This window comes from Thamnophis elegans, chromosome 2 (genome assembly GCF_009769535.1).
Source record: "Thamnophis elegans isolate rThaEle1 chromosome 2, rThaEle1.pri, whole genome shotgun sequence".
Taxonomy (NCBI): Eukaryota; Metazoa; Chordata; class Lepidosauria; order Squamata; family Colubridae; genus Thamnophis; species Thamnophis elegans.
Genome location: NC_045542.1, coordinates 115,108,901 through 115,128,471, shown reverse-complemented (window position 1 = coordinate 115,128,471; position 19,571 = coordinate 115,108,901). Strand labels below are relative to the sequence as shown.

General features: G+C 38.8%; 1 protein-coding gene across 13 annotated transcripts in view; it reads right to left on the bottom strand.

The window, feature by feature from the left end:
- Window positions 1-19,571, bottom strand: part of SLMAP (sarcolemma associated protein) — a 92,867-nt gene that overhangs the window by 38,988 nt on the left and 34,308 nt on the right. For all 13 annotated transcript variants that reach the window (XM_032209251.1, XM_032209254.1, XM_032209253.1 and 10 more), the window contains 4 exons: window positions 5,975-6,122; window positions 4,674-4,746; window positions 3,997-4,033; window positions 1-25 (listed from right to left, as the gene is read on the bottom strand). The exon at window positions 1-25 is cut by the window's left edge and continues 38 nt beyond it. In XM_032209251.1, the coding sequence (XP_032065142.1) occupies window positions 1-25; window positions 3,997-4,033; window positions 4,674-4,746; window positions 5,975-6,122 (283 nt within the window). The remainder of the gene's footprint in view (window positions 26-3,996; window positions 4,034-4,673; window positions 4,747-5,974; window positions 6,123-19,571) is intronic.

Genomic DNA, 19,571 nt, shown 5'->3' with positions numbered 1-19,571 from the left:
AAATGCTGGGAGTGTTAGCAGCAACCTATAAAAATGGGAAACAAAAGCCTTTATTATTCATTTCATGTCAGATTTAATTTCTTTAGTGCCTTATATTAATATTTTCATATTAAATAAATTCTGGGCTACCAAATCTCAGCTGCCAAATTTCAGACAACCTCCAGATAGCAGCAACAAGGAACTTAAAACACATTTGCTTTTATGTGTATAAATACTACATTAATAAAATATTACATTAAATTTCCCTTATTTTGATTATGTAGCTTCCATTTTTTAATTTACAAATAACTTCTTCATATTATATCCAGTGGATATGTCACTGTTGATGGTCTGTCAAATTAAAGCAAAACATATAGCAGAAATTATTTGCAAAAAGTGCTTCAGAGCCCACTCAAGGTCAAGCATAGATCTCTGCTTTTTCTTAAAGTATGAGCCTGTAAAAATATATTGCTACTTTAAGCAATGTATTCTTAAAGTAAAGATGACTCTTGAAGCAGAAGAACATTTTTTGGGATGTGCTATTGATCACCAAACTAGACACATAATCTAGATAAAGTCCTTATTGACCAGACAATGCTGCCCATAATTTTTTTGAAAGCAAACATAATCATGGTAAACTTCAATTACATGGACCTCTGCTAGTAGACTGATAACCTTAGCCAAGATGGAAAGGTCCCTAAAATTGTTTTATTTACAGAAGAGTGAAGAAGATACAGGGGGATCTGTTTTTCTAGTTCACTAATAAGCAATAAAGAAAGGTAACTCAAGAGGTAAAAGTAATGGCAAACTTTGGAGGAAAATGATGCTATTTTGGAAATCAAGATATTATAAAAAGAGAAATTGAAGCAATATAGAGTTGTGTGTGAGCTGAGAGAATGCATAGGAAATGGATGATGGCTGTAATCACTATGGATGTAAATTATATACTAGCAATTAGGCACATTCTATTAATTATCAACATTTTATATGTTGAGCTCTCAGACTTGAAACACAAATTTTTTATCTTACATCATGCATTTTATACTAGAAATTACATGACTCCACCACCCAAGAGTAACAGAAAATAAAAAGAAAACTTAGGTGACCACGAATAATGGGAAGGAGGAACAGACTATTAAATTGATTCGCCAACATTTAGGGGGAAATGTATTTAGTAGGAACCAAAATGGAAATTTATTAAAACAAGTAATACCGATTCAATCTATTCTCTTTTAATTACAATAGTTTAGTTGGCAATGGGGATGTGGTAGATAAACTCTACTCAGAGTAAAAATACTCTGATCTTAACAAAGCATTTGACAAACTCTCCCGTGAGATTGTAGTAAGGAGGATGGGAAACATTAGAGTCCCCATGTGAAAAAGACATGCCATTTCAAAATTAAAAGGATAAATGATGATAGATAGATAGATAGATCGATAGATAGATAGATAGATCGATAGATCGATAGATAGATAGATAGATAGATAGATAGATAGATAGATAGATAGATATAGGCAGATAGATAGACAGATAGATATAGACAGACAGACACACTAAATTACCAAAAGTATTCGCTCACCCATCCACATAATCAGAAGCAGTTGTGAGCGAATACTTTTGGCAATATAGTGTAGATGGATGGATGGATGGATGGATGGATGGATGGATGGATGGATGGTACAGAGAAGACTGTATCAATGACTGTACAACAATGACTCTGAAAAAAAGAAGCGATATCCCATAGGATCCATTCTAAGCCCCATGCTGTTCAACAAATTTATGAATTATATGAAGGGTTAAATATAATTATGAAATTTGCAGATTACACAAACATGGACATGTAGCAAACAACTTATAGGTCAGTATCAAGGTTTAGGAACATTGTGATAAACTAGAACAAAGAGCAGATATCAGTAAGACTTTCAATAGGGATAAAACAGAAAGACCCACATTTGCGTAGGAAAAATCAAAGACAAAAATATAGGTTGGAAGAATGATACTGACAGAAATATATTCACAAAGGATCTGGGTGTCTTGGCAGATCAGCCTGATATAGCTGCAAAAAAAAAAAGAATCTTGGGCTATTTCAAAAGAAATATAGGGTGAAATCAAAAGAAGTCACTGATCCTCTGTTTTCTCCATTGGTCATACTACTCCTAGAATACTGCATCCAATTTTGGGCACCACATTATAGGAAGGGTATTGTCAAATTCTCAAATTCATAGGACTATCATAGGACTGTAATTAAAATTAGGTAAGTAGCCTAGAAGCAAAAACCCATAAAGAATGTTTGGAAGTACTGATTTTATGTGTATGATAAGCTATTTCCAAGTGTCTAAAGGACTGTATTATGTTCCAATAATAGAGTATATATTAGTGTTTAATTGTTACATGTTTAGTCTTTAGCTTGCTTATTTTCCTGTGGATGTTTCATTAGCAGGCTAAGTAATATCATCAAAGTTATATAGAAAATGGATATAATTGTTCAGAATAGTACAAGAGATGATTTTTAAAAAATAACTAAAGTCCTCAGTAAATGAATGAACATGCAATGTTTTTGATATATTTGTTTAATTGGGTTCTCTTTATCTAGTTCAGGGATGTCAAACTGGAGGCCCACAAGCCAGATGTGTCACGTGCAGGCCATGCCCACCCCAACTCTACGAATGGGAAAAACATCATGTAATGTCATGTGATGGCAACATGACGCAGAGAGTTTGACATCCGTGATCTAGTTCTTTGGAGAACAGACAACCTTTTAGCATATTTATGCAGAAATTCTCAAAATTCAAAAGATTTCTCAAAACTTTATTCACCACTGTATTTATTTTGATTCAATAAGAAAAAGATCAGAAATGACTTTGAATTTGTAAACATTTACAAAGAAAATTGGGGTTAATATTGTTTGTATTCAGAATAATTTATATGAGGCGAATTAAACACAGGAAAAATCAAATGTAGTAACATACAACATTCATAAAAATGAGTTTGAACATTGAATGACTTCTACATCACATGCCTATCAAAATCCCTTTTTAATAATACAGAAATAGTTTTGACAACTTTATCTAGCTATACAGATAATATAAATCCAAGAGAAGCCATATATAACAATGTATTAAGTCTAATAAAAGACTACAAAAAAAGTAATGCGGCTTTCTCTGGGCTCAATTTTCTTCCTTATATGGAAGAAAATAATCTAGTAAAATGCTTATTACCTTGGTAGAGTACTTAATATACTGTTAGTCATTGTTCTGGAATGTTTAATGTTCAAGAAATCATTTTCACATAGCCAACTGCAAAATACACCAGAATGTACCTGCACTGCAAAAGTCAACTTTCAAATCCACATAGGTCTTTAACCTAGCCTCTATTAGTATGAAGATTAGAAATCAAAGGTACTTATAATTAGATTGTTATTGCTACAACTCTTGATACTCCATACATTCTAAATAAGGTAAAACATAAGCAATATACTATACAATAACAATGCTTTATTTTAGTTTCTCAGCAGATAACAAAATTCAGGATTAAAATTTAATTATTTAATTTTGGTTAATTAAAAAGATTTAATTTAATCTTTTAATTAACTTATGACATGAAGTTTCAAAAATTATAGTCTGCATACAAATATCTATTTGATACCGTAACTCAAGTCTATTGCATGCCATTTAATATATTTTGTACAACAGCAAGTGAAATAGTTATTTAAGTGATGTTAATCTGCCTTCATTAAGTAATCTGAAATAATTACATAGGTTTGACAATAGGCAAAAAGCACAACAGGAAGCACTGCCATCCAATAATTTTTTTACTTATGTATATTTATCTTAAACAGGAATACCACAAAAAGGCATCGACATTTATACTACAGTATCATTAGTTTGTTTAATAGTGGCTAAAGTTTGAAGGGTTATGGAATATGTAAGACAATAAATCATAGCTCTGATCTGTGAGAAATATCCTGTCTCTCTTGCCAACCTGGGGTACTGAAGGAGAAATGTTCTAAGGCTTACCTTATCAACAGGACTTGGTAATGGAGCATGGATGACACTATAGAGGGGGAAAAAGCTATCAATTAAAAAAAAATTTCCACCACATTTAGCAAAGAAGAAATTAACCTTGAGTTCTCTCTCTCTCTTTCTCTCTCTCTCTCTCTCTCTCTCTCACACACACACACACACACAAACACACACAGCATTCTAAAATCAACAAAATCCGACATGCAATAAACTATTATTATGGCTGCCAAAACCAATGATGCCAATTATAGAGAAACCAACAATAAAGCATGAACGTAATGCTTTGTATATATGTGCACATGTATATTTGCAAGAAACTCCCTCCCAAAAAAGGAGAGGATTAAGAGAAAAAGCATATTGATGAATAATCAAGATATCAGGTTTACTGATTTCTATCTGCACATATCAACCATTGTCTTACATAAAAATGCAGACCTACTGTACATAGAAAAAAAATTAAAAAATTGCCTCCTTCCTTTTATCAAGAAACATCAAAAAGGAAAAAAAATAGGATGGAAATGAAATAAATAGAAGGGGTAGCTGCATGGATGCCGGCCATGGCTCATGTATTAAAATTCTTGAATGAAAAAAACAGGCTGTCCTTATATATAGGGAATTTCTCTAATATCTGAATATATTGGGCATTAAAATAATGTTGAAGTTGCACTTACTCTGACCGTAGACGAGCTTCCATACCATCAGGGAGAAATAGTTTTATTGTTGAGACAATGCATCCATGAGTGACTGTATAAAAAAAAGACTTTAAGTTCTAAGTATCTGGTTATTAAAAATTACATTATTAAAGCAATTTATGATAATTGCAAAAATGTTACCTAGACAGAACAAAAGCAATACACAAATGAAAACTGAACATTTCGGGAAAAAGAAAATTCAAATTCTTTCTTCCCAAAAAATAAAAAATAGCAAGCCATTTAAAAACATCAGGAAGACCTAAGTCCTATGCTACTTCCCACCTTGTGGTATGAAAATATCAATTTCACTAGCTTATCCCAATAATTTCATTATGATATTCTAATTTCCAGAGGTTTGAATATGAGGCTTCCAGTGTCACCTTCTGTAATTGGTTTCAAAGGAAAGAAAGGAATTAATGTAAAATGATGCCTCTCAAACCCATTCTCACCTGATATGCTAGAGGTAGACTGTCACAGATTAAAAGATCTACTGATTAGGTCCAACTATAAGCATGACCAGATATAACCTAAGACCGTGATGGCGAACCTATGACATGCGTGCCACAGGTGGCATGCAGAGCCATATTTAACGGTACGCGAGCTGTCAGCTCTGGCATGTCAGCTGATTTTCGGCCTTCCTGAGGGCCAGGGGAGACCGTTTTCGCCCTTCCCAGGCTTCAGGAAAGCCTCTGGAGCCTGGGGAGGGCGAAAAACAGGCCCAACAGGCCAACCAGACATTTGGAAACAATCCGTTTCCGAATTCTGGAGGGCCTTGGGGGCTGGGGGAGGCCGTTTTCACCCACCCCAGGCTTCAGGAAAGCTTCCAGAGCCTGGGGAGGGAGAAAACTCCTCCCGTGCGGGGGAGAGTATGCGCATGCACCGGAGGGGTGGTGCGCCCATGTGCAGAAGGATGGGGCACATTCCATTGTGGGTGTGGCCACAATTTTGGCACGCCTTTACAAAAAGGTTTGCCATCACTGACCTAAGTCAACTCTCATGAATTCCAAGAAGTCTATAAAATCTCAGTTTCTCCAATCTGGCCGATTTCTAAATCAGCATTGTACTTATCCCAACTAGCTGAGTTAGAATAACCATTGGACAATGGGGAGAGCATCATCATCCAAGAAAGTGAAGTATACTTGCCTCACTTCTTGAAGAAACTTATTCAAGACAATTCTTTACAATATCAAGCTCAAACACCCATAGTCTCCATTTGTTTAAAGCTTATTTTGTTATAAAATGTATTTGGCAGAAGAAAAGAAAGTGATCCAGACTCTTACCTTTCCGTGTGTTCTCTGTTACATCTACACCAAACTGTATAATATCTCCAGACAGAATTTCACATGGTGGACTCTCTTCAGATCCTCTGCTCAATCTCTGACTATTTATAAAGGTACCATTACTGCTCTTAGTGTCTTGAAGATAGAACTATAAGATAAACAGAAAAAGTCTGTATTTTTTTCTGACGTATTAAAGTTTAAGTCAAATTTAAGATTAAAATTTCAGACAATTCACTAATTGAAAATTAAAAGAGGATATTTATGATCATTCAAGTGCACTACAGATAATATCTATATTATAATTGCAGCAGAGTAATAAATGAGTTTATCCCTTACACTTTGAGAATGAAAGAATCCCACAGTTGATCACCTATTCATTGGATTGCATTCACCTCTATTCTGTTATCTAGAAATTTATGTTTAAATTAGCCTTATTATAACCTTTAATAAATTATGTACCATCTGAATAATTTTCTTTTTTTTTTCTTCTTCACCCCAACTCTCCATCAGGTGCCGAGGTGGCGCAGTGGTTAAATGCAGCGCTGCAGGCTACTTCAGCTGACTGCAGTTCTGCAGTTCGGCTGTTCAAATCTCACCGGCTCAGGGTTGACTCAGCCTTCCATCCTTCCGAGGTGGGTAAAATGAGGACCCGGATTGTTGTTGGGGGCAATATGCTGACTCTGTAAACCGCTTAGAGAGGGCTGAAAGCCCTATGAAGCGGTATATAAGTCTAACTGCTATTGCTATTGCTATTGCTACTTCCCTGAGAGCACAGTGCTGTCCCTCAGCAAAGTAGTAGAATTTATAGAAGTTTGTTTTAAAAATCAATGTAAGTATCTGGAATTCTATTCATGGGTGAAAGAGCTACAGTCATTCTGTATTTTCACTTCGTAACAAGTATGTTTAAAATTAAAGAAAAAAGTGAAAGGAAACAAAATTAAGAATAACAATACTTTGTGAGAAAGGCTTTATCCATTAATGTCCTCCACCCATTTTTTTCCAATTTCATTTACAAAATAAATATTGTGAGGGGAAAGAGATTTTATAAAACATAGAATTAATGAAAGTAAAATGTTTCATAGAAGATCACCCAATATTTTCACACCAAAAGCTATTTACTTATATTGGTGCCAATAAAAGAGAATATTTGTAGCTCAAGTTTGAAAGAAAAAAAACAAGCTCCCATTTCCTTCTAACACTGATGATATTACCTAGTTTGATAATGAAATGTCTGCAAGAAAACTACCAAAATCAGAGAGCACGAAGAACCCCACACTTACACTTTTTAACCGCAATGTGTAATAAAGCATTTAACAGAGCAGTCCTTACACAAATATCCTATTTGAAATATCAATGCACTACATCTTCTGTTAGGTTTAGTTTTGCAGCCTTAAGGGCCTCCCCACATAAGCAGACAGATATGTGCAGATGATAGCTCCACAAGGAATGCCACTGAAACAAAATGCCAGTAGCTTCATTTTAGATCAATTCTGGTGGAAATGTCATCTCTGTGAGCACACAATGTCCGACAACATGCAGTAGAAGTGTGTTAAAAGTTTGAGGCATGTTCATCTCTAAACACTTAAACAAATACAATCACAATTTAAATTGGTAAGCAAAAATATTTTAGATAAATTTTATAATAATTTCAGAAATACTGGGCACATTTAGAGTCAATAAATTGTATATATGAATTGTTAGTGTATACGTTTGTTTGGGCTGTAACATTTTGCTTATCCAAAAAAAAATAATATTAGTGTAAACATTTTAATAAATGAAATATTTTATTTTTTGTTAGCTTTAATGAAGTCTGCATTAAAAACTAGAATAGCCAAATATTGCAGGATGTAATTATTTTTATTACGTTCATTACCTAATTGTTACCATCTGTTATTTATGGAATTTAAACAAAGCTGAAATTGTCTACATTGAACTTTATTATAATTAATTGTAATTAATGATTATATCACATTGTAGCTCTCAAAAAACTGTGTCAAATAATAGTATCATCTAGTTTCTATAAGCAGAATAACATAGATTACATGCCAATAATAAAATTATAAAAATACAATAAGAATGTAACAAAGTATTTCTACAAGACTTCTATTTCACTCCTTCTCGAGGCTCATAACTTAAAAATATACATATTCCTGCATTTAAAAAATCGAAACAACACAAGTTTGTCTCTGAATTTTGCCTAACTGCCATTGTAGTTTACAGTAAAAAGTTTGTTGGATGTCGTTTATTTTACTTTTTATCTCGTATGACAGTTTAAACCCAATCTGAGTCAACTGAACTGTTAATTCATTGAAATAGATATTACTAGAGCAATACAATGGCTTTTCTCAATTGCACTGTACATATATAGCACAAAATACAAGTAGTACATGGACTCAGAATTCAGAACTTTCAAAGGATTCGACTCAATAAGTGGTCAGAGATGTTTCGTATCTATTGTCAAAATGTCTACCTGAGATGAGTTCATTAAGTATCTCTTAGTGAAAATTCTTCCTAGGTGAGACCTAGAACTGTGTGGTAGATATAGTCCCCTTGGAGGTTATCCATACTAGATTCAACATATAATAAACTGATATAATTTATTATAGGTTCTAGTGACTGGTAAGTTATTCATTCTGAACTGTCTCTGCTATTTTCAAATCACTGCACATTTCATTGACCATTAGGAACAAAGCCTCTGAAAGGTGGAAAGATAATTAATATTGACCCATACCTAAATACTCATTTATCAAAGGCTTCTAGATTTCAATGTATTTTTATATACTTGTTTAGTCATTAATATAAAAAAGTATTCAGGGAATTGAGTGAGAGTGTAAAAGTATGTGTTACCTGGGATTATAAATTTGATTATAACATTGCTACAAATGTATAAATTGCACCAAATGTCCCTCCCTCCATTCTATGGAAATCAACTGAACTGATTGCTAACTTACCTCTGTCACCACAAATTTAATTTTTTATTTTATAATCTGTACTAATGAAAATATTTTTCAAAAATAATTTTATTGAGTTTTAAGAACATTATACTTAATATCTTTCAGCAAGCATATTATACATAAAGTACACAGGTATTTAAATATATTGTTATTGTATAAAATGTTCAGTAATAGGGAAAACACTAACCTATTATATAATAATGTCTTTAAGTAGAATTTTTAAAATATACTACATAACATTAAATTACCTAAATTAAAATCAGAAGTAAATGGTCCCATGGAATACAGGATTCATAAACTTTTATTTATTTAACTTTATTTATTAAAAGAATAAGAATTTTAAAAGAAAACATTCTGTAAGTAAATCTGTATATATGTATGCATCTAGCTAGCTAGTTATCTTACTGCAAGACTTGTCTCCATAGCTACAAATTAGTACTTAAAACCTTTTCCTTCCTAAAATTTGTCACTCTTCTCCATAAGAATTGACAAGTATCACACGAGATATTCATCACAATTACAATTTAGTTACTTTCTATGTAGTTCTTTTCCAGTTTTCAGTTGAGTATCTTCACTTCAAAAGACACACTTTCTCTTCATTAGCAAATTTAAAGACCATAAAGCTGATTTCTTAAATAAAACAGCCATATATCCCATAGGAATGGTGATAACTGTCTATCTCTTAACTATCTGGATCTGGCCATTTTTCCATCTGAGGGGCTCCATTTTGGAAATGTTCCTTTAAAAATGCTTCCTCAATGGAAGGATAAGAGGCAATCTGCATTGAAGCTTTTCTTTCAATTGTGTTGGGAGACTTCTACTTAAACCATCATAATAAAAATTGGTGTCAGGTTTATATTCCAAAATTACAGTTGACTCTTCTGCATTGTCAACTATTTGTGAAATTGCCTCAGTGGTTTGATTACTTTATACACATATTTGCACCTCTGAAAAAGTTTGAGTAGTCTTTTTAACATCCTTGGAGCCTAGCTGTTCTATAAACTGATGTATTTTATTTTTTGAAAATTTCAAATACATCTCTGATAATTTGCTCCTCCTCCTCCTTAACTGTTTAGTCAAAGAATACTGTTTAGTCAAAGAATAATGGCTGCTTCTTCAATCACCAACTGACTGTAGCCTGATCCTTCAGGTGTCAGTACACAAGCTGCTTCAAAGCGCAGCTCTTGAAGCTGCTTGCAGATCTTTTGCTGTATCAGAGAATCTTGAGGGATAATTCTGGAACTTTCTGTAACCCAGGAAAGTCATATAAACTAAAGGAATGCAAGTTTTTTCTGTTGATAGTTGAAGAAGCTACATTTCAGGGGAAACCTCTCAGGGATCCTTCCCTTACCATGTAATTAGTTGGCCATCTTTTCACCGGAAGCAATTCTCTTATATTTCAATATAAAAGCCTACTCCACATTGCTCTTAGTACATTAATTGGTAAGAAGGTTTTTGTTTTGTTTTTAAATGATCATCCAATTCACTTATACAGCTAATATTTTCATCGCCCTCTTGTAAGCTATGATTTTTAAGTCCACCTTAAAATCCATTTCAAGTGTCTTCAAATGAGTTTGTTCACCTTCAGTAACAAATTTTAATTTCATTTAAAACAGTTCACATATAGAAAGTTCAAAGGTTTCTTTTAAAGAAGCCATCATGTGCTTTAGTAATCAACTTTCAAAGTCCTGTTTTGCATTGAAATATAAGCAAAACACTTTTTCACACATCAAATAATCTAATTAGTTTCAAAACCTTTCTTTAAATCAGTTTCACAAAGCCTTAGCATGCCCTGCCACAGTATCTATCCAAGCCCCTAAATGTAGAATACAAGTTGTGGGTGTAAAGTGGCTCTAAACTCATTGATGGAAAACCCATGAGTCCTTAACACATTCAGCGTGAGATGGAGATCACCCATAGCCCTGTCACTGGAGGTTGACTGTACCAATATGTCATCCAAATAAAATTGTACCCTGATAGGAATGATGTGCAGATGGGCCGCTAGGACCGCCAACACTTTAGTAAAAACTTGGGGCGCAGAAGAAAAGCCAAAAGGTAATGCTCTGTATTGATAATGATATGACTGGTAACAAAAATGTAAGAATTAGCAATAGCAATAGCAGTTAGACTTATATACCGCTTCATAGGGCTTTCAGCCCTCTCTAAGGGGTTTACAGAGTCAGCATATTGCCCCCAACAGTCTGGGTGCTCATTTTACCCACCTCGGAAGGATGGAAGGCTGAGTCAACCTTGAGCCTGGTGAGATTTGAACTGCCGAACTGCAGATAACAGTCAGCTGAAGTAACCTGCAGTACTGCACTCTACCTACTGCGCCACCTCAGCATTGACGATGCTCCCTCAGGATGGGTACATGCAAGTACACCTCCATGAGGTCGATCAAAGTAAGAAAATCGCTGTTGAGAATACCTTCCAAAATGGAGATTAAATAATGCATTTTAAAACATCTGTACTTAACATACTTATTCAACCGTTTCAAATCAAGGAAGGCCCTCCACCCACCCACCCCCGAAGAATTTGGTATGACAAATAGAATGGAATAGAACCCACAGCCTGCCTGGTCCGCAGGGACTTCCTGTATGGCTCTAATGTCCAGCAGGTGCTGGATGGCTGATTGCATGAGAAGTCGCCTCTGGGGGTTGCTAGAAACAGGGCAACAAAGGAAAAACTATGGGAGAGGGGAAACTAACTCCAGGGTCAGACCGAACCTGACCGTGGTCCTAACCCAGGCATCAGTAATTGTAGCATCCCACTGGTCAGTGAAAAAAAGTAACCTGCCTCCAATGGGGACCTGATTCTGAAAGGGATTATGATCTGTGCTAGTATCGGTTACCGCCCCCCGAAAAGGGATGCTTAGATTGGTTCCCCTTCTTCAGCCTACATTGCTGAAAGAATCACTCCTGTGGCGAAAACCCAAGGGAGAGTACTCCGATTGCCGGGAGGGCCCCCCATATTCCTGGGCACGAAAGGGCTGCATTCTAGAGTTGGGTGCTGGGCATGAGAACCCCCTCTTGGGGTTGGAGGGAAGAATTTTGCATTTATCCTTACCCTCAATCAATAGGGGAGAGAATCCACAAATAGGGTGCCCCCCGCATATGGTTCAGATGCCAGGCGCCACTTATGTTTCACATCTGTTTGCCACTGTCGCAGCCACAACAGTGTGCACACGGCCACCGATGACGCCATTGCTGTGGAGGTGAACCGAGTAGCGCTCAAAGTGGCGTCTGAAGTAAATTGTACAGCAGCTACAATTTTATTCAAGTCCTGATGGGCTCTTGAATTACTGGCCGGAATCTGCTCTTGCAGCTGTTGTAGCCAGCAAAGGCTCGAGCGGGAGAAAAAGGATACCACCGTCAAGGCCTGCACCGCCCAGGCAGCCACCTGGTGACCCCCTTGGAGGACCTTGTCCGCCTGCCTGTCCTCTGGCTTGAGGATGTCCTCTTGCGCCCCTGGCATCGTGATGTTAGTATACAGAGCGGCAGTAGGGAGATCGATTGTGGGCCACAACAGTGACTTGTCAAGAGTCTCAGCGACATTGTAAAACCGCCTGTCATTGGCTGGTCCAGATGTAGGAGTAGACCACGTCAGCAAATTGTGTCCACAAACAATTGCGGAGCCGAGATGACATCAGCCTCCATCTAGTGCTCAGTGAACCATACACTCGTTGACTGAGCCTGCTGAGGGGGCTCCTTTGCCCCTTGATTCCCAACCAAAGAGGTGGCCTTGGCCTTGCACAATAGGGGGTAAACAAATTGGACGGAAAGAGGCTGGTGTAGGTGGGCTTCTCGGGAGCGGGTCCCTTCTCCTCTGATAGGTTGGCCTCCCTGATCTCCCCTTCCTCTGATGCCGGGGAGGGGCAGCGGTCAGGCTCAGATGGTGGAGGCTGGGCCATAGAAACTGCCTCCCCTCTGTGCGGTGCCCAAGGAGCTCCTGTGGGCCTGTGGCCTTCTCCTTCAATCCTGCCGCAATGCCTGTTTTATAGCCTCTGCTATAATGTCTTGGAACCCTGATGTCATAGCTGGCACAGCGGAAGGGGGGTACATGGTTGCTAAGGGGGTCACAGTTCCCTCTGGATGAAGCCCAGCTGTGGTAGGGGTGAAGGTGGCTTCTGCACTGTGACCTTGCCAACGAGTGTCTGGACTGCACCACAGTCCTGAGGTATTGATGGGCAACATAGGGCTGAATGGGCCCTGACACGTCTGCAATTGAAGTGGAATTGAAACTGGTTGGCTAGGGGCCCATGGCCCCTTATCTGGGTGGTGGGCAGGCAGCCCTGCGGTCTCAGAGTGCTTGCTCTTGGATGAAGCCTTATGAGGTTTTTGGGTCTTTGACCCCTTGCTGCCAGAGGAAGAGCCCTTGCTGGAATCAGTAGTCCCCTAGGAGGCAGCCGGCCCAGAGGGGGATAGGGCAACCTGGGCCACTGCAAGGAGCCCTTGGTCAGCCTCCATTGCTCTCCTGCCAGCTCTGGGTTGCCCAGATCAACCACGCTGCTGTCGGCCATGTGGTAAGCAAGGAGGCTCAAGACAAAATGGCTGCTGTGGTGTGGCTCCGCCCACCTTCCAAAATGGTGTTCGTGCTCTTTTGAAGCCACCAGTTGGGCCTGTCAGCGCTGCGGGCTGCACTGCCGCTCTCACTGCTTCGGTGCTTGGCTGCCTGTTATTTTAGGAGCCTCCTCGTGGCTCTGCAACCTCCTGCCTCGCCCAGCACTTCCGTGCCTTCTCCAAAGCCTCGCTATGAGGTGGGAAGCAGAGGCGCTTCCAATCGGCTGCCATGTGGCAAAAGGGCTTCTTCCCCAACTCCGGAGGCTGCTAGGGCCCAGGAGATAATTGCCTCAGTTTGCAGCAACAAATTGTTTTGTCGTCGGGGCGAATTGAGCAGTGTGGGGAAGAATTAGCTCCCAGCCAGAGCAATGTTCCCTCTAATTTTTTTTCAGTGTGGGCGGAAAAGTATAGTGTTTGAGTGGCACATTTTCATGCCTGAGCACCTGAATTTTTTTCACAGATGTCACCCAAGACAACAACGAAATCAGTGTTATTTGAAAGTCAAAGTTATATTTATTCAAGATACACATTTAATTAAAAGTGTTATATATCAGTATCACTTATAATATTATTAAAATATTAAAATACTTGGTAATGTACACTGTTATTCACTGAAAGTCTGTCTCATCTTAAAGTTTCCCACGTCTGTCTTTCTTTCAACAACCATTCCGAGCACACTTTGTCAAGATCAATCTGCGCCGCTGAAGTCTGGTAAGATCGGATTTGCATCAGCATATCCAAGTGCTCAGTTTGCAGCCGATTGCAAGCTTTGGTTTTGATGGCATTCATCAGGCTGAAACCTCGCTCACAATCGGTGTTTGACGCTTGGAATGTTGCGCAGATGTCCAGCAGACATGACAGCAATCCAAACTGTTGCTCTCTTAGTACAAACTGAACTATATCATTAAATGAGTGCATTAATCCAGACTTGAATTTCTCTGACACCAGAAATCTGAAGTCACGATATTGTGACTGTACAGCTGATGTGATGCTGACTTCATCCAAATCGTCAAAGAAATGCTGGTATTTTCCAACCAGAGTTGCAATCTCAGTTTCCCCAAAATTAAAAGAATTCGCATTCGACAGAGCAGCAGTTTCGAATATATTCCAATCTGTCAGCTCATTGTCTGGAAAACGACTGTCAATATGCAAGCACAAAGGTTCAATAAATCTGAGTATAGGAGCCGTGTCAATGTCTGGGGTTGCTCCATATATTTACGAGCTTCGTTATTCCAGTAAACCGTTTCACCTAAATACTGCAGGCGAAGCTTGGTTATTCTGGCCTTCACAAACTGAACGGCTTCTATTGGTGTCAGGTTGCTTCTTTGCAACAGCTTGTTCAACTCGGCTAATTCGCAAACAACGCGGTCAAACACGATCAATGCAGCACGAATCTGTGGATCCATCAACTTTCTGTAACAAAATTTACAGAAAGGTCACTGTGTGTTTCTGCTTGCTCTTTACAGTACTCAACCAAAACTGTAATGTTTCTCATCAATACTCACAATGCAAAATGTCTGGAAAGCCATACTTCATTCAACAGTTTGAAGGCTACCGATTCACACTCGAGAACTTCTGCTAGTTCTGCAAATGCCGTTTTCTTCACAGAAGAGTGGCAGAACAGAGTGTAGACAGTTCGTAGTAAAGTCTTGATGTCCTTCATCAGTGAGACGTGCTTACACACATCATCAATCCCCAGGTCTTCTTGATGTGCCACCCAGTGCTGTTCAAGCAAATGGGATATATCTCGACGAAGTTGAGCAGCCAAACCATTATTCTTACTCAGCATCACAGATGCACCATCTGACGTAAACATGACCATCTTTTGAATGTTGATGTTGTTTGTAGCATAGAACTCTTTTATGGCTGCTGTGATTGCTGTGCTGTCGCACACTGACAACTGTAAAATTCCTGCAAACACGGTTTTATAAATTGCAGCATTAGACGGGCGGAATTTCGCATACAAAATCAACATTTTGGTGACTGATACATTGGTGCTTTCATCAGCAATAAGAGTATGACAACTGGCATTATCATGCATGACTTCTTTCTGAACAACTGCATTGATGCACTCCACAAACTCAAGGCCATAATTCTTGCTGCGCCAGCTCTCCGGAATGGACACATACTTCCCTATGTGGTCATGTATGACTTTGACTGATAATATTGACACATTCATGTTTATGGCCAGCAACACATTATCAATCAAAATTTTGACTTCATCAGCATTGGCATTTCTGCGCAGTGAAACTTCTTTCTGTTCGCTCTGTCTTCTGCACTTTCAGTCAGTAGCCTCGGCAGCCCTCCAGGTTTCTGGCATCGTAGTTTAGTTATCGAATCCAGGTGAATCTTTTGATTGATATGACGCTTCAAATAATCAATTTTCCAATCGTTCCATCATTTTCCAGTGGTGAATGCACCGCCTGTACAAGCTTCTTGGCATATCTGGCAAACAATGTCGTCACTACTTTCACGATAAGTGAAGATGTCACCCAGTTTTGTTAATTGTTTTCTACATAAAGTTATAGCTAGTTATAGTTATAGTTTATTAGTCTTGTATACCGCCCACTCCCGGAGGACTCCGGGCGGCTTACAATACAAAGGGGAAGTTGGCAGTTCAGTCTCTACTAACTCTCCCAACCATTCTAGTTTAAACTTCCAGCTGCACTTTTTTTCTCGTAGCAACATTTACTCCAGCTTTACGTTTCAACATCAGCACTGACTGATGATGTACCTATAGGGTTAGGGTTTATCAATTATTACAATTCTTTTTTCAAATTCATTTTGGATTAAATAAAAAAGAGCTTTGAAATGAATGGCACTTAATACCAGTAATATTAAAATAGTAAATGTTTGATATACTTCATTTTAATGAATTTCACTTGATATACTTCATTTTAATGAGTTAACATTCAATTGCAAAAGTTGTCTATATACTGTATGCTTCTGTGAATGTATTATATGCAATTTGCTATTTTAAATGAGTAAAATTATTAAAATCTCCATACATAAAGTCTCATTCACATCTAACAGTTTTCTTCCATCATTAATTTGTAAACTCAAGGATTTATTGCCTGCATGTTCAACAATGCTTGCTGATTGTTTAAAAATTTGTGGGAATTTGTTCCTCTCTGTACAGGGGGTTTCAGTAACTTACTACTACTGCAAAATTAATAGCAAAACTAATAGCAAAACATTAAATTTTATTATTTTTAATATGAAAAAATAATTTGACTCATAAAATCTTATTTTTTTTCATGAATGCTCACACAGAAGTTACTTGCTATTGGAAAAAGTACATTCTAATAATGAATAGCTAAACAGAATAGGAAATTGCATTATCCAAAACTCTAAAAAAATGAAGTGAAAAATATTTTAGCCACACTTTTTTCAAATCTTACTCCTCCTACAACCCAATGAACTGCGTGAATGACTTTAAAGTACTTATATTGTAGTTAAGGTTTTAATTCTAAAAAATTTCTAAACTCCATACTACTTGCAAATATAAATAGATTGTTAAAATGGCTATACCATAACAAATAAGAAAAAAAACACCTTCCTTTTGTTTATAAAGTAGTGATTTTAGTTTGCTCCAAATGATTTAACTATGGAAGTCACTATTTTAAACTGACAGATAGGAAGTTTAATTAGATTAAAAGCAAAAATATTCTCAATGACTTTGAAAATACCAATGAGTTATCAAATATAGGTACTCCTTCATTACAACATGGGACTGGAATTTTAATTACTCAGCAATGTGGTCACAAAGCTGATGTCATGTGACCGGGCTCTCTTGCCTCTTTCCGACTCCGAGAGCATCAATCATGTTAGCCCAGGGATCTGCAAAGTTTGCTCTTTTAAGACTGGTGGACTTCAACTTCCAGAATTTTGAGAGTTGAAGTCCACCAGTCTTAAAACAGCCAACTTTGCAGACCCCTGTGTTAGCCCAAAGCCTGGTGCTGGGCTTTGCTCCCCCATTGGTGGAGCCCCGAGAAGCGAGGAGGGAGAAAAAGAGACGGAGTCCAAGGAGCTTCCCCCTCCCCCCCCCAGCAAAAATCTAACCGGGGAGCCGGGCAGTAGCAAATTACCCAATCACGCAGCACGCACGGAAAGCGAGGTCCGACTGGGTGGGCAGCGAAACTCCAGGGCTCTTTTCTAATTCCCCATGAAAACTGTTGCCTCTGAAGCATTTGCTCCAGTGTTTTGAACCTTTAAGTGCCCCTTTCCCTTTTTTCTTTTCAACCCACACTGATTAGGGAGAATCCTGAAGTCGGGCGGCAATGTACTGCAGTAGGAAAGGTTTAGCTGGAGGGGTTTTTGATTGTGATTCCGTAGCCGCTCTGTAGTTCGTGTCCAGCAGATACGTGACGCTGCATGGCAGTTAGAAACTACTGAGCGGCGTATTGCAGCCATGTATGCGGCCGCGCAAGCATGCACCTTAGAGGGAACAGTGAGCCAGAGCGAGGGAGAACTTCACGCATGCCTGCAATTAGCCGGCAGTCAGGCTTCAGAGCCCTGAATCTGGCAGTACTCACAGTCAATGAAAGCAGAAATTTTGAATTAATCAGGTTCATAGCAATATGTATCAGATATGGAAAGGATAACACAACTGTCCCAGAATGGACTGAGTCGGAAACTGGGTGGTACCACTCATGGAAGCAGGTTATATGGGGTTTAATTAATTAGTAATCAGACTCAGTCCAATCAGAGCATGGACAGTGTCAACCCATGCATGGATGCTATCTCCATCCTTATTGAGAAATAAGAATTTTAATTTGTCCTGAATGATAAGCCTATTTTAGTTTACATGTTAAACTTATTTAGTACTAGCTGTACCCGGCCATGCATTGCTGTGGCCCAGTCTGGGCATAGTGGGGCAGAAGGTGGGTGCTGCCGTTTGTCAGGACTCGGGGCTGCTGGGCAGGCGAGGTTGGTTGGGGGAGACGGTGCCGGGGCTGTCAACCTCATGGAAGTTGTTGAGCATCTCCTCGGAGGAGCTGCACTCGGGCTCCCCCAAGTCGGTGGCCCGGGAGAGTGAGACGTCCAGGATCTCGGAGGAGGAGGAGTCCTCGGTGTGCCGCCTCATGGGGCACCCAGGGGGCACCCCAGCCCCGCTGCACCTCATGCTGACACCGCCACAGCCACCCTGTCGGAGCTGCCTTGGCGAGGCCGTAGCTGGCTCGCTGTGAGGGGGCCAGGCTGAGGAGGCGCTTCGCCTCCTCTGGAGCTCCACTGGGCTGGCTGGGGGTAGGCCAGCTTAAGGGCGGAGGGAGGTGGCTGAGGGATGGCGCAGGTGGCGCCCCGCCGCAGACAGCAAAGGCCTGGTGGGAGGGGAGGGGAGAGAGGGGAGGGGGAGGCCAAAGGGCTTCGGCTCCCCTTGGTGGAAATGACCGAAGCTCATCAGAGGGGTGGAAAGGGGAAAGAGTGCAGCCGCAGCCCAGCCACACATATAAAGGAACTGTCGGGATGAAGCTGGAGAGAGGCCGAACTGTTCCAAATATACTATACTCACTAAATGAATGCTATGGTAAATGACACAGCTCAATTCCAACACAATGTCACACAAAATAATTAAATCAAAATGAAAATAAATCAAAATCTATGAAAATTCAATATAACAATGCAATCGGAAACATTGAAATGTAATCATGAAATATTTAGTATAGCGTGTGTTGCTTTTACATCCACCAGATGGCGCTGGAAACATTGAAATGGAATCATGAAATATTTAGCATAGCATGTGTTGCTTTTACGTCCACCAAATGGCGCTGGTTTTCAAAAAAGCATGTTTTTAGAAAAAATCATGTTTTTACCTGTCACAGGTGTGACATCTATATAATATACGTATATAAAAACATTCGCTTATTCGAATGCAACATTGTGTCAAATTTTCAAAGCAATCGGTGAAGAACTTTCAAAGATTAGTGATTTTGAACAAACAACCATAACATTTTTATTTACATAGACTATTATTATGAAGATATAGCCATATTCCACAAAATGCTTGCCCTATTTGTCGGACTATAAGATGCACCAGAGTATATGGCGCACCAAGATTTTGAAGAGGTAAATTTTAAGAAGAAG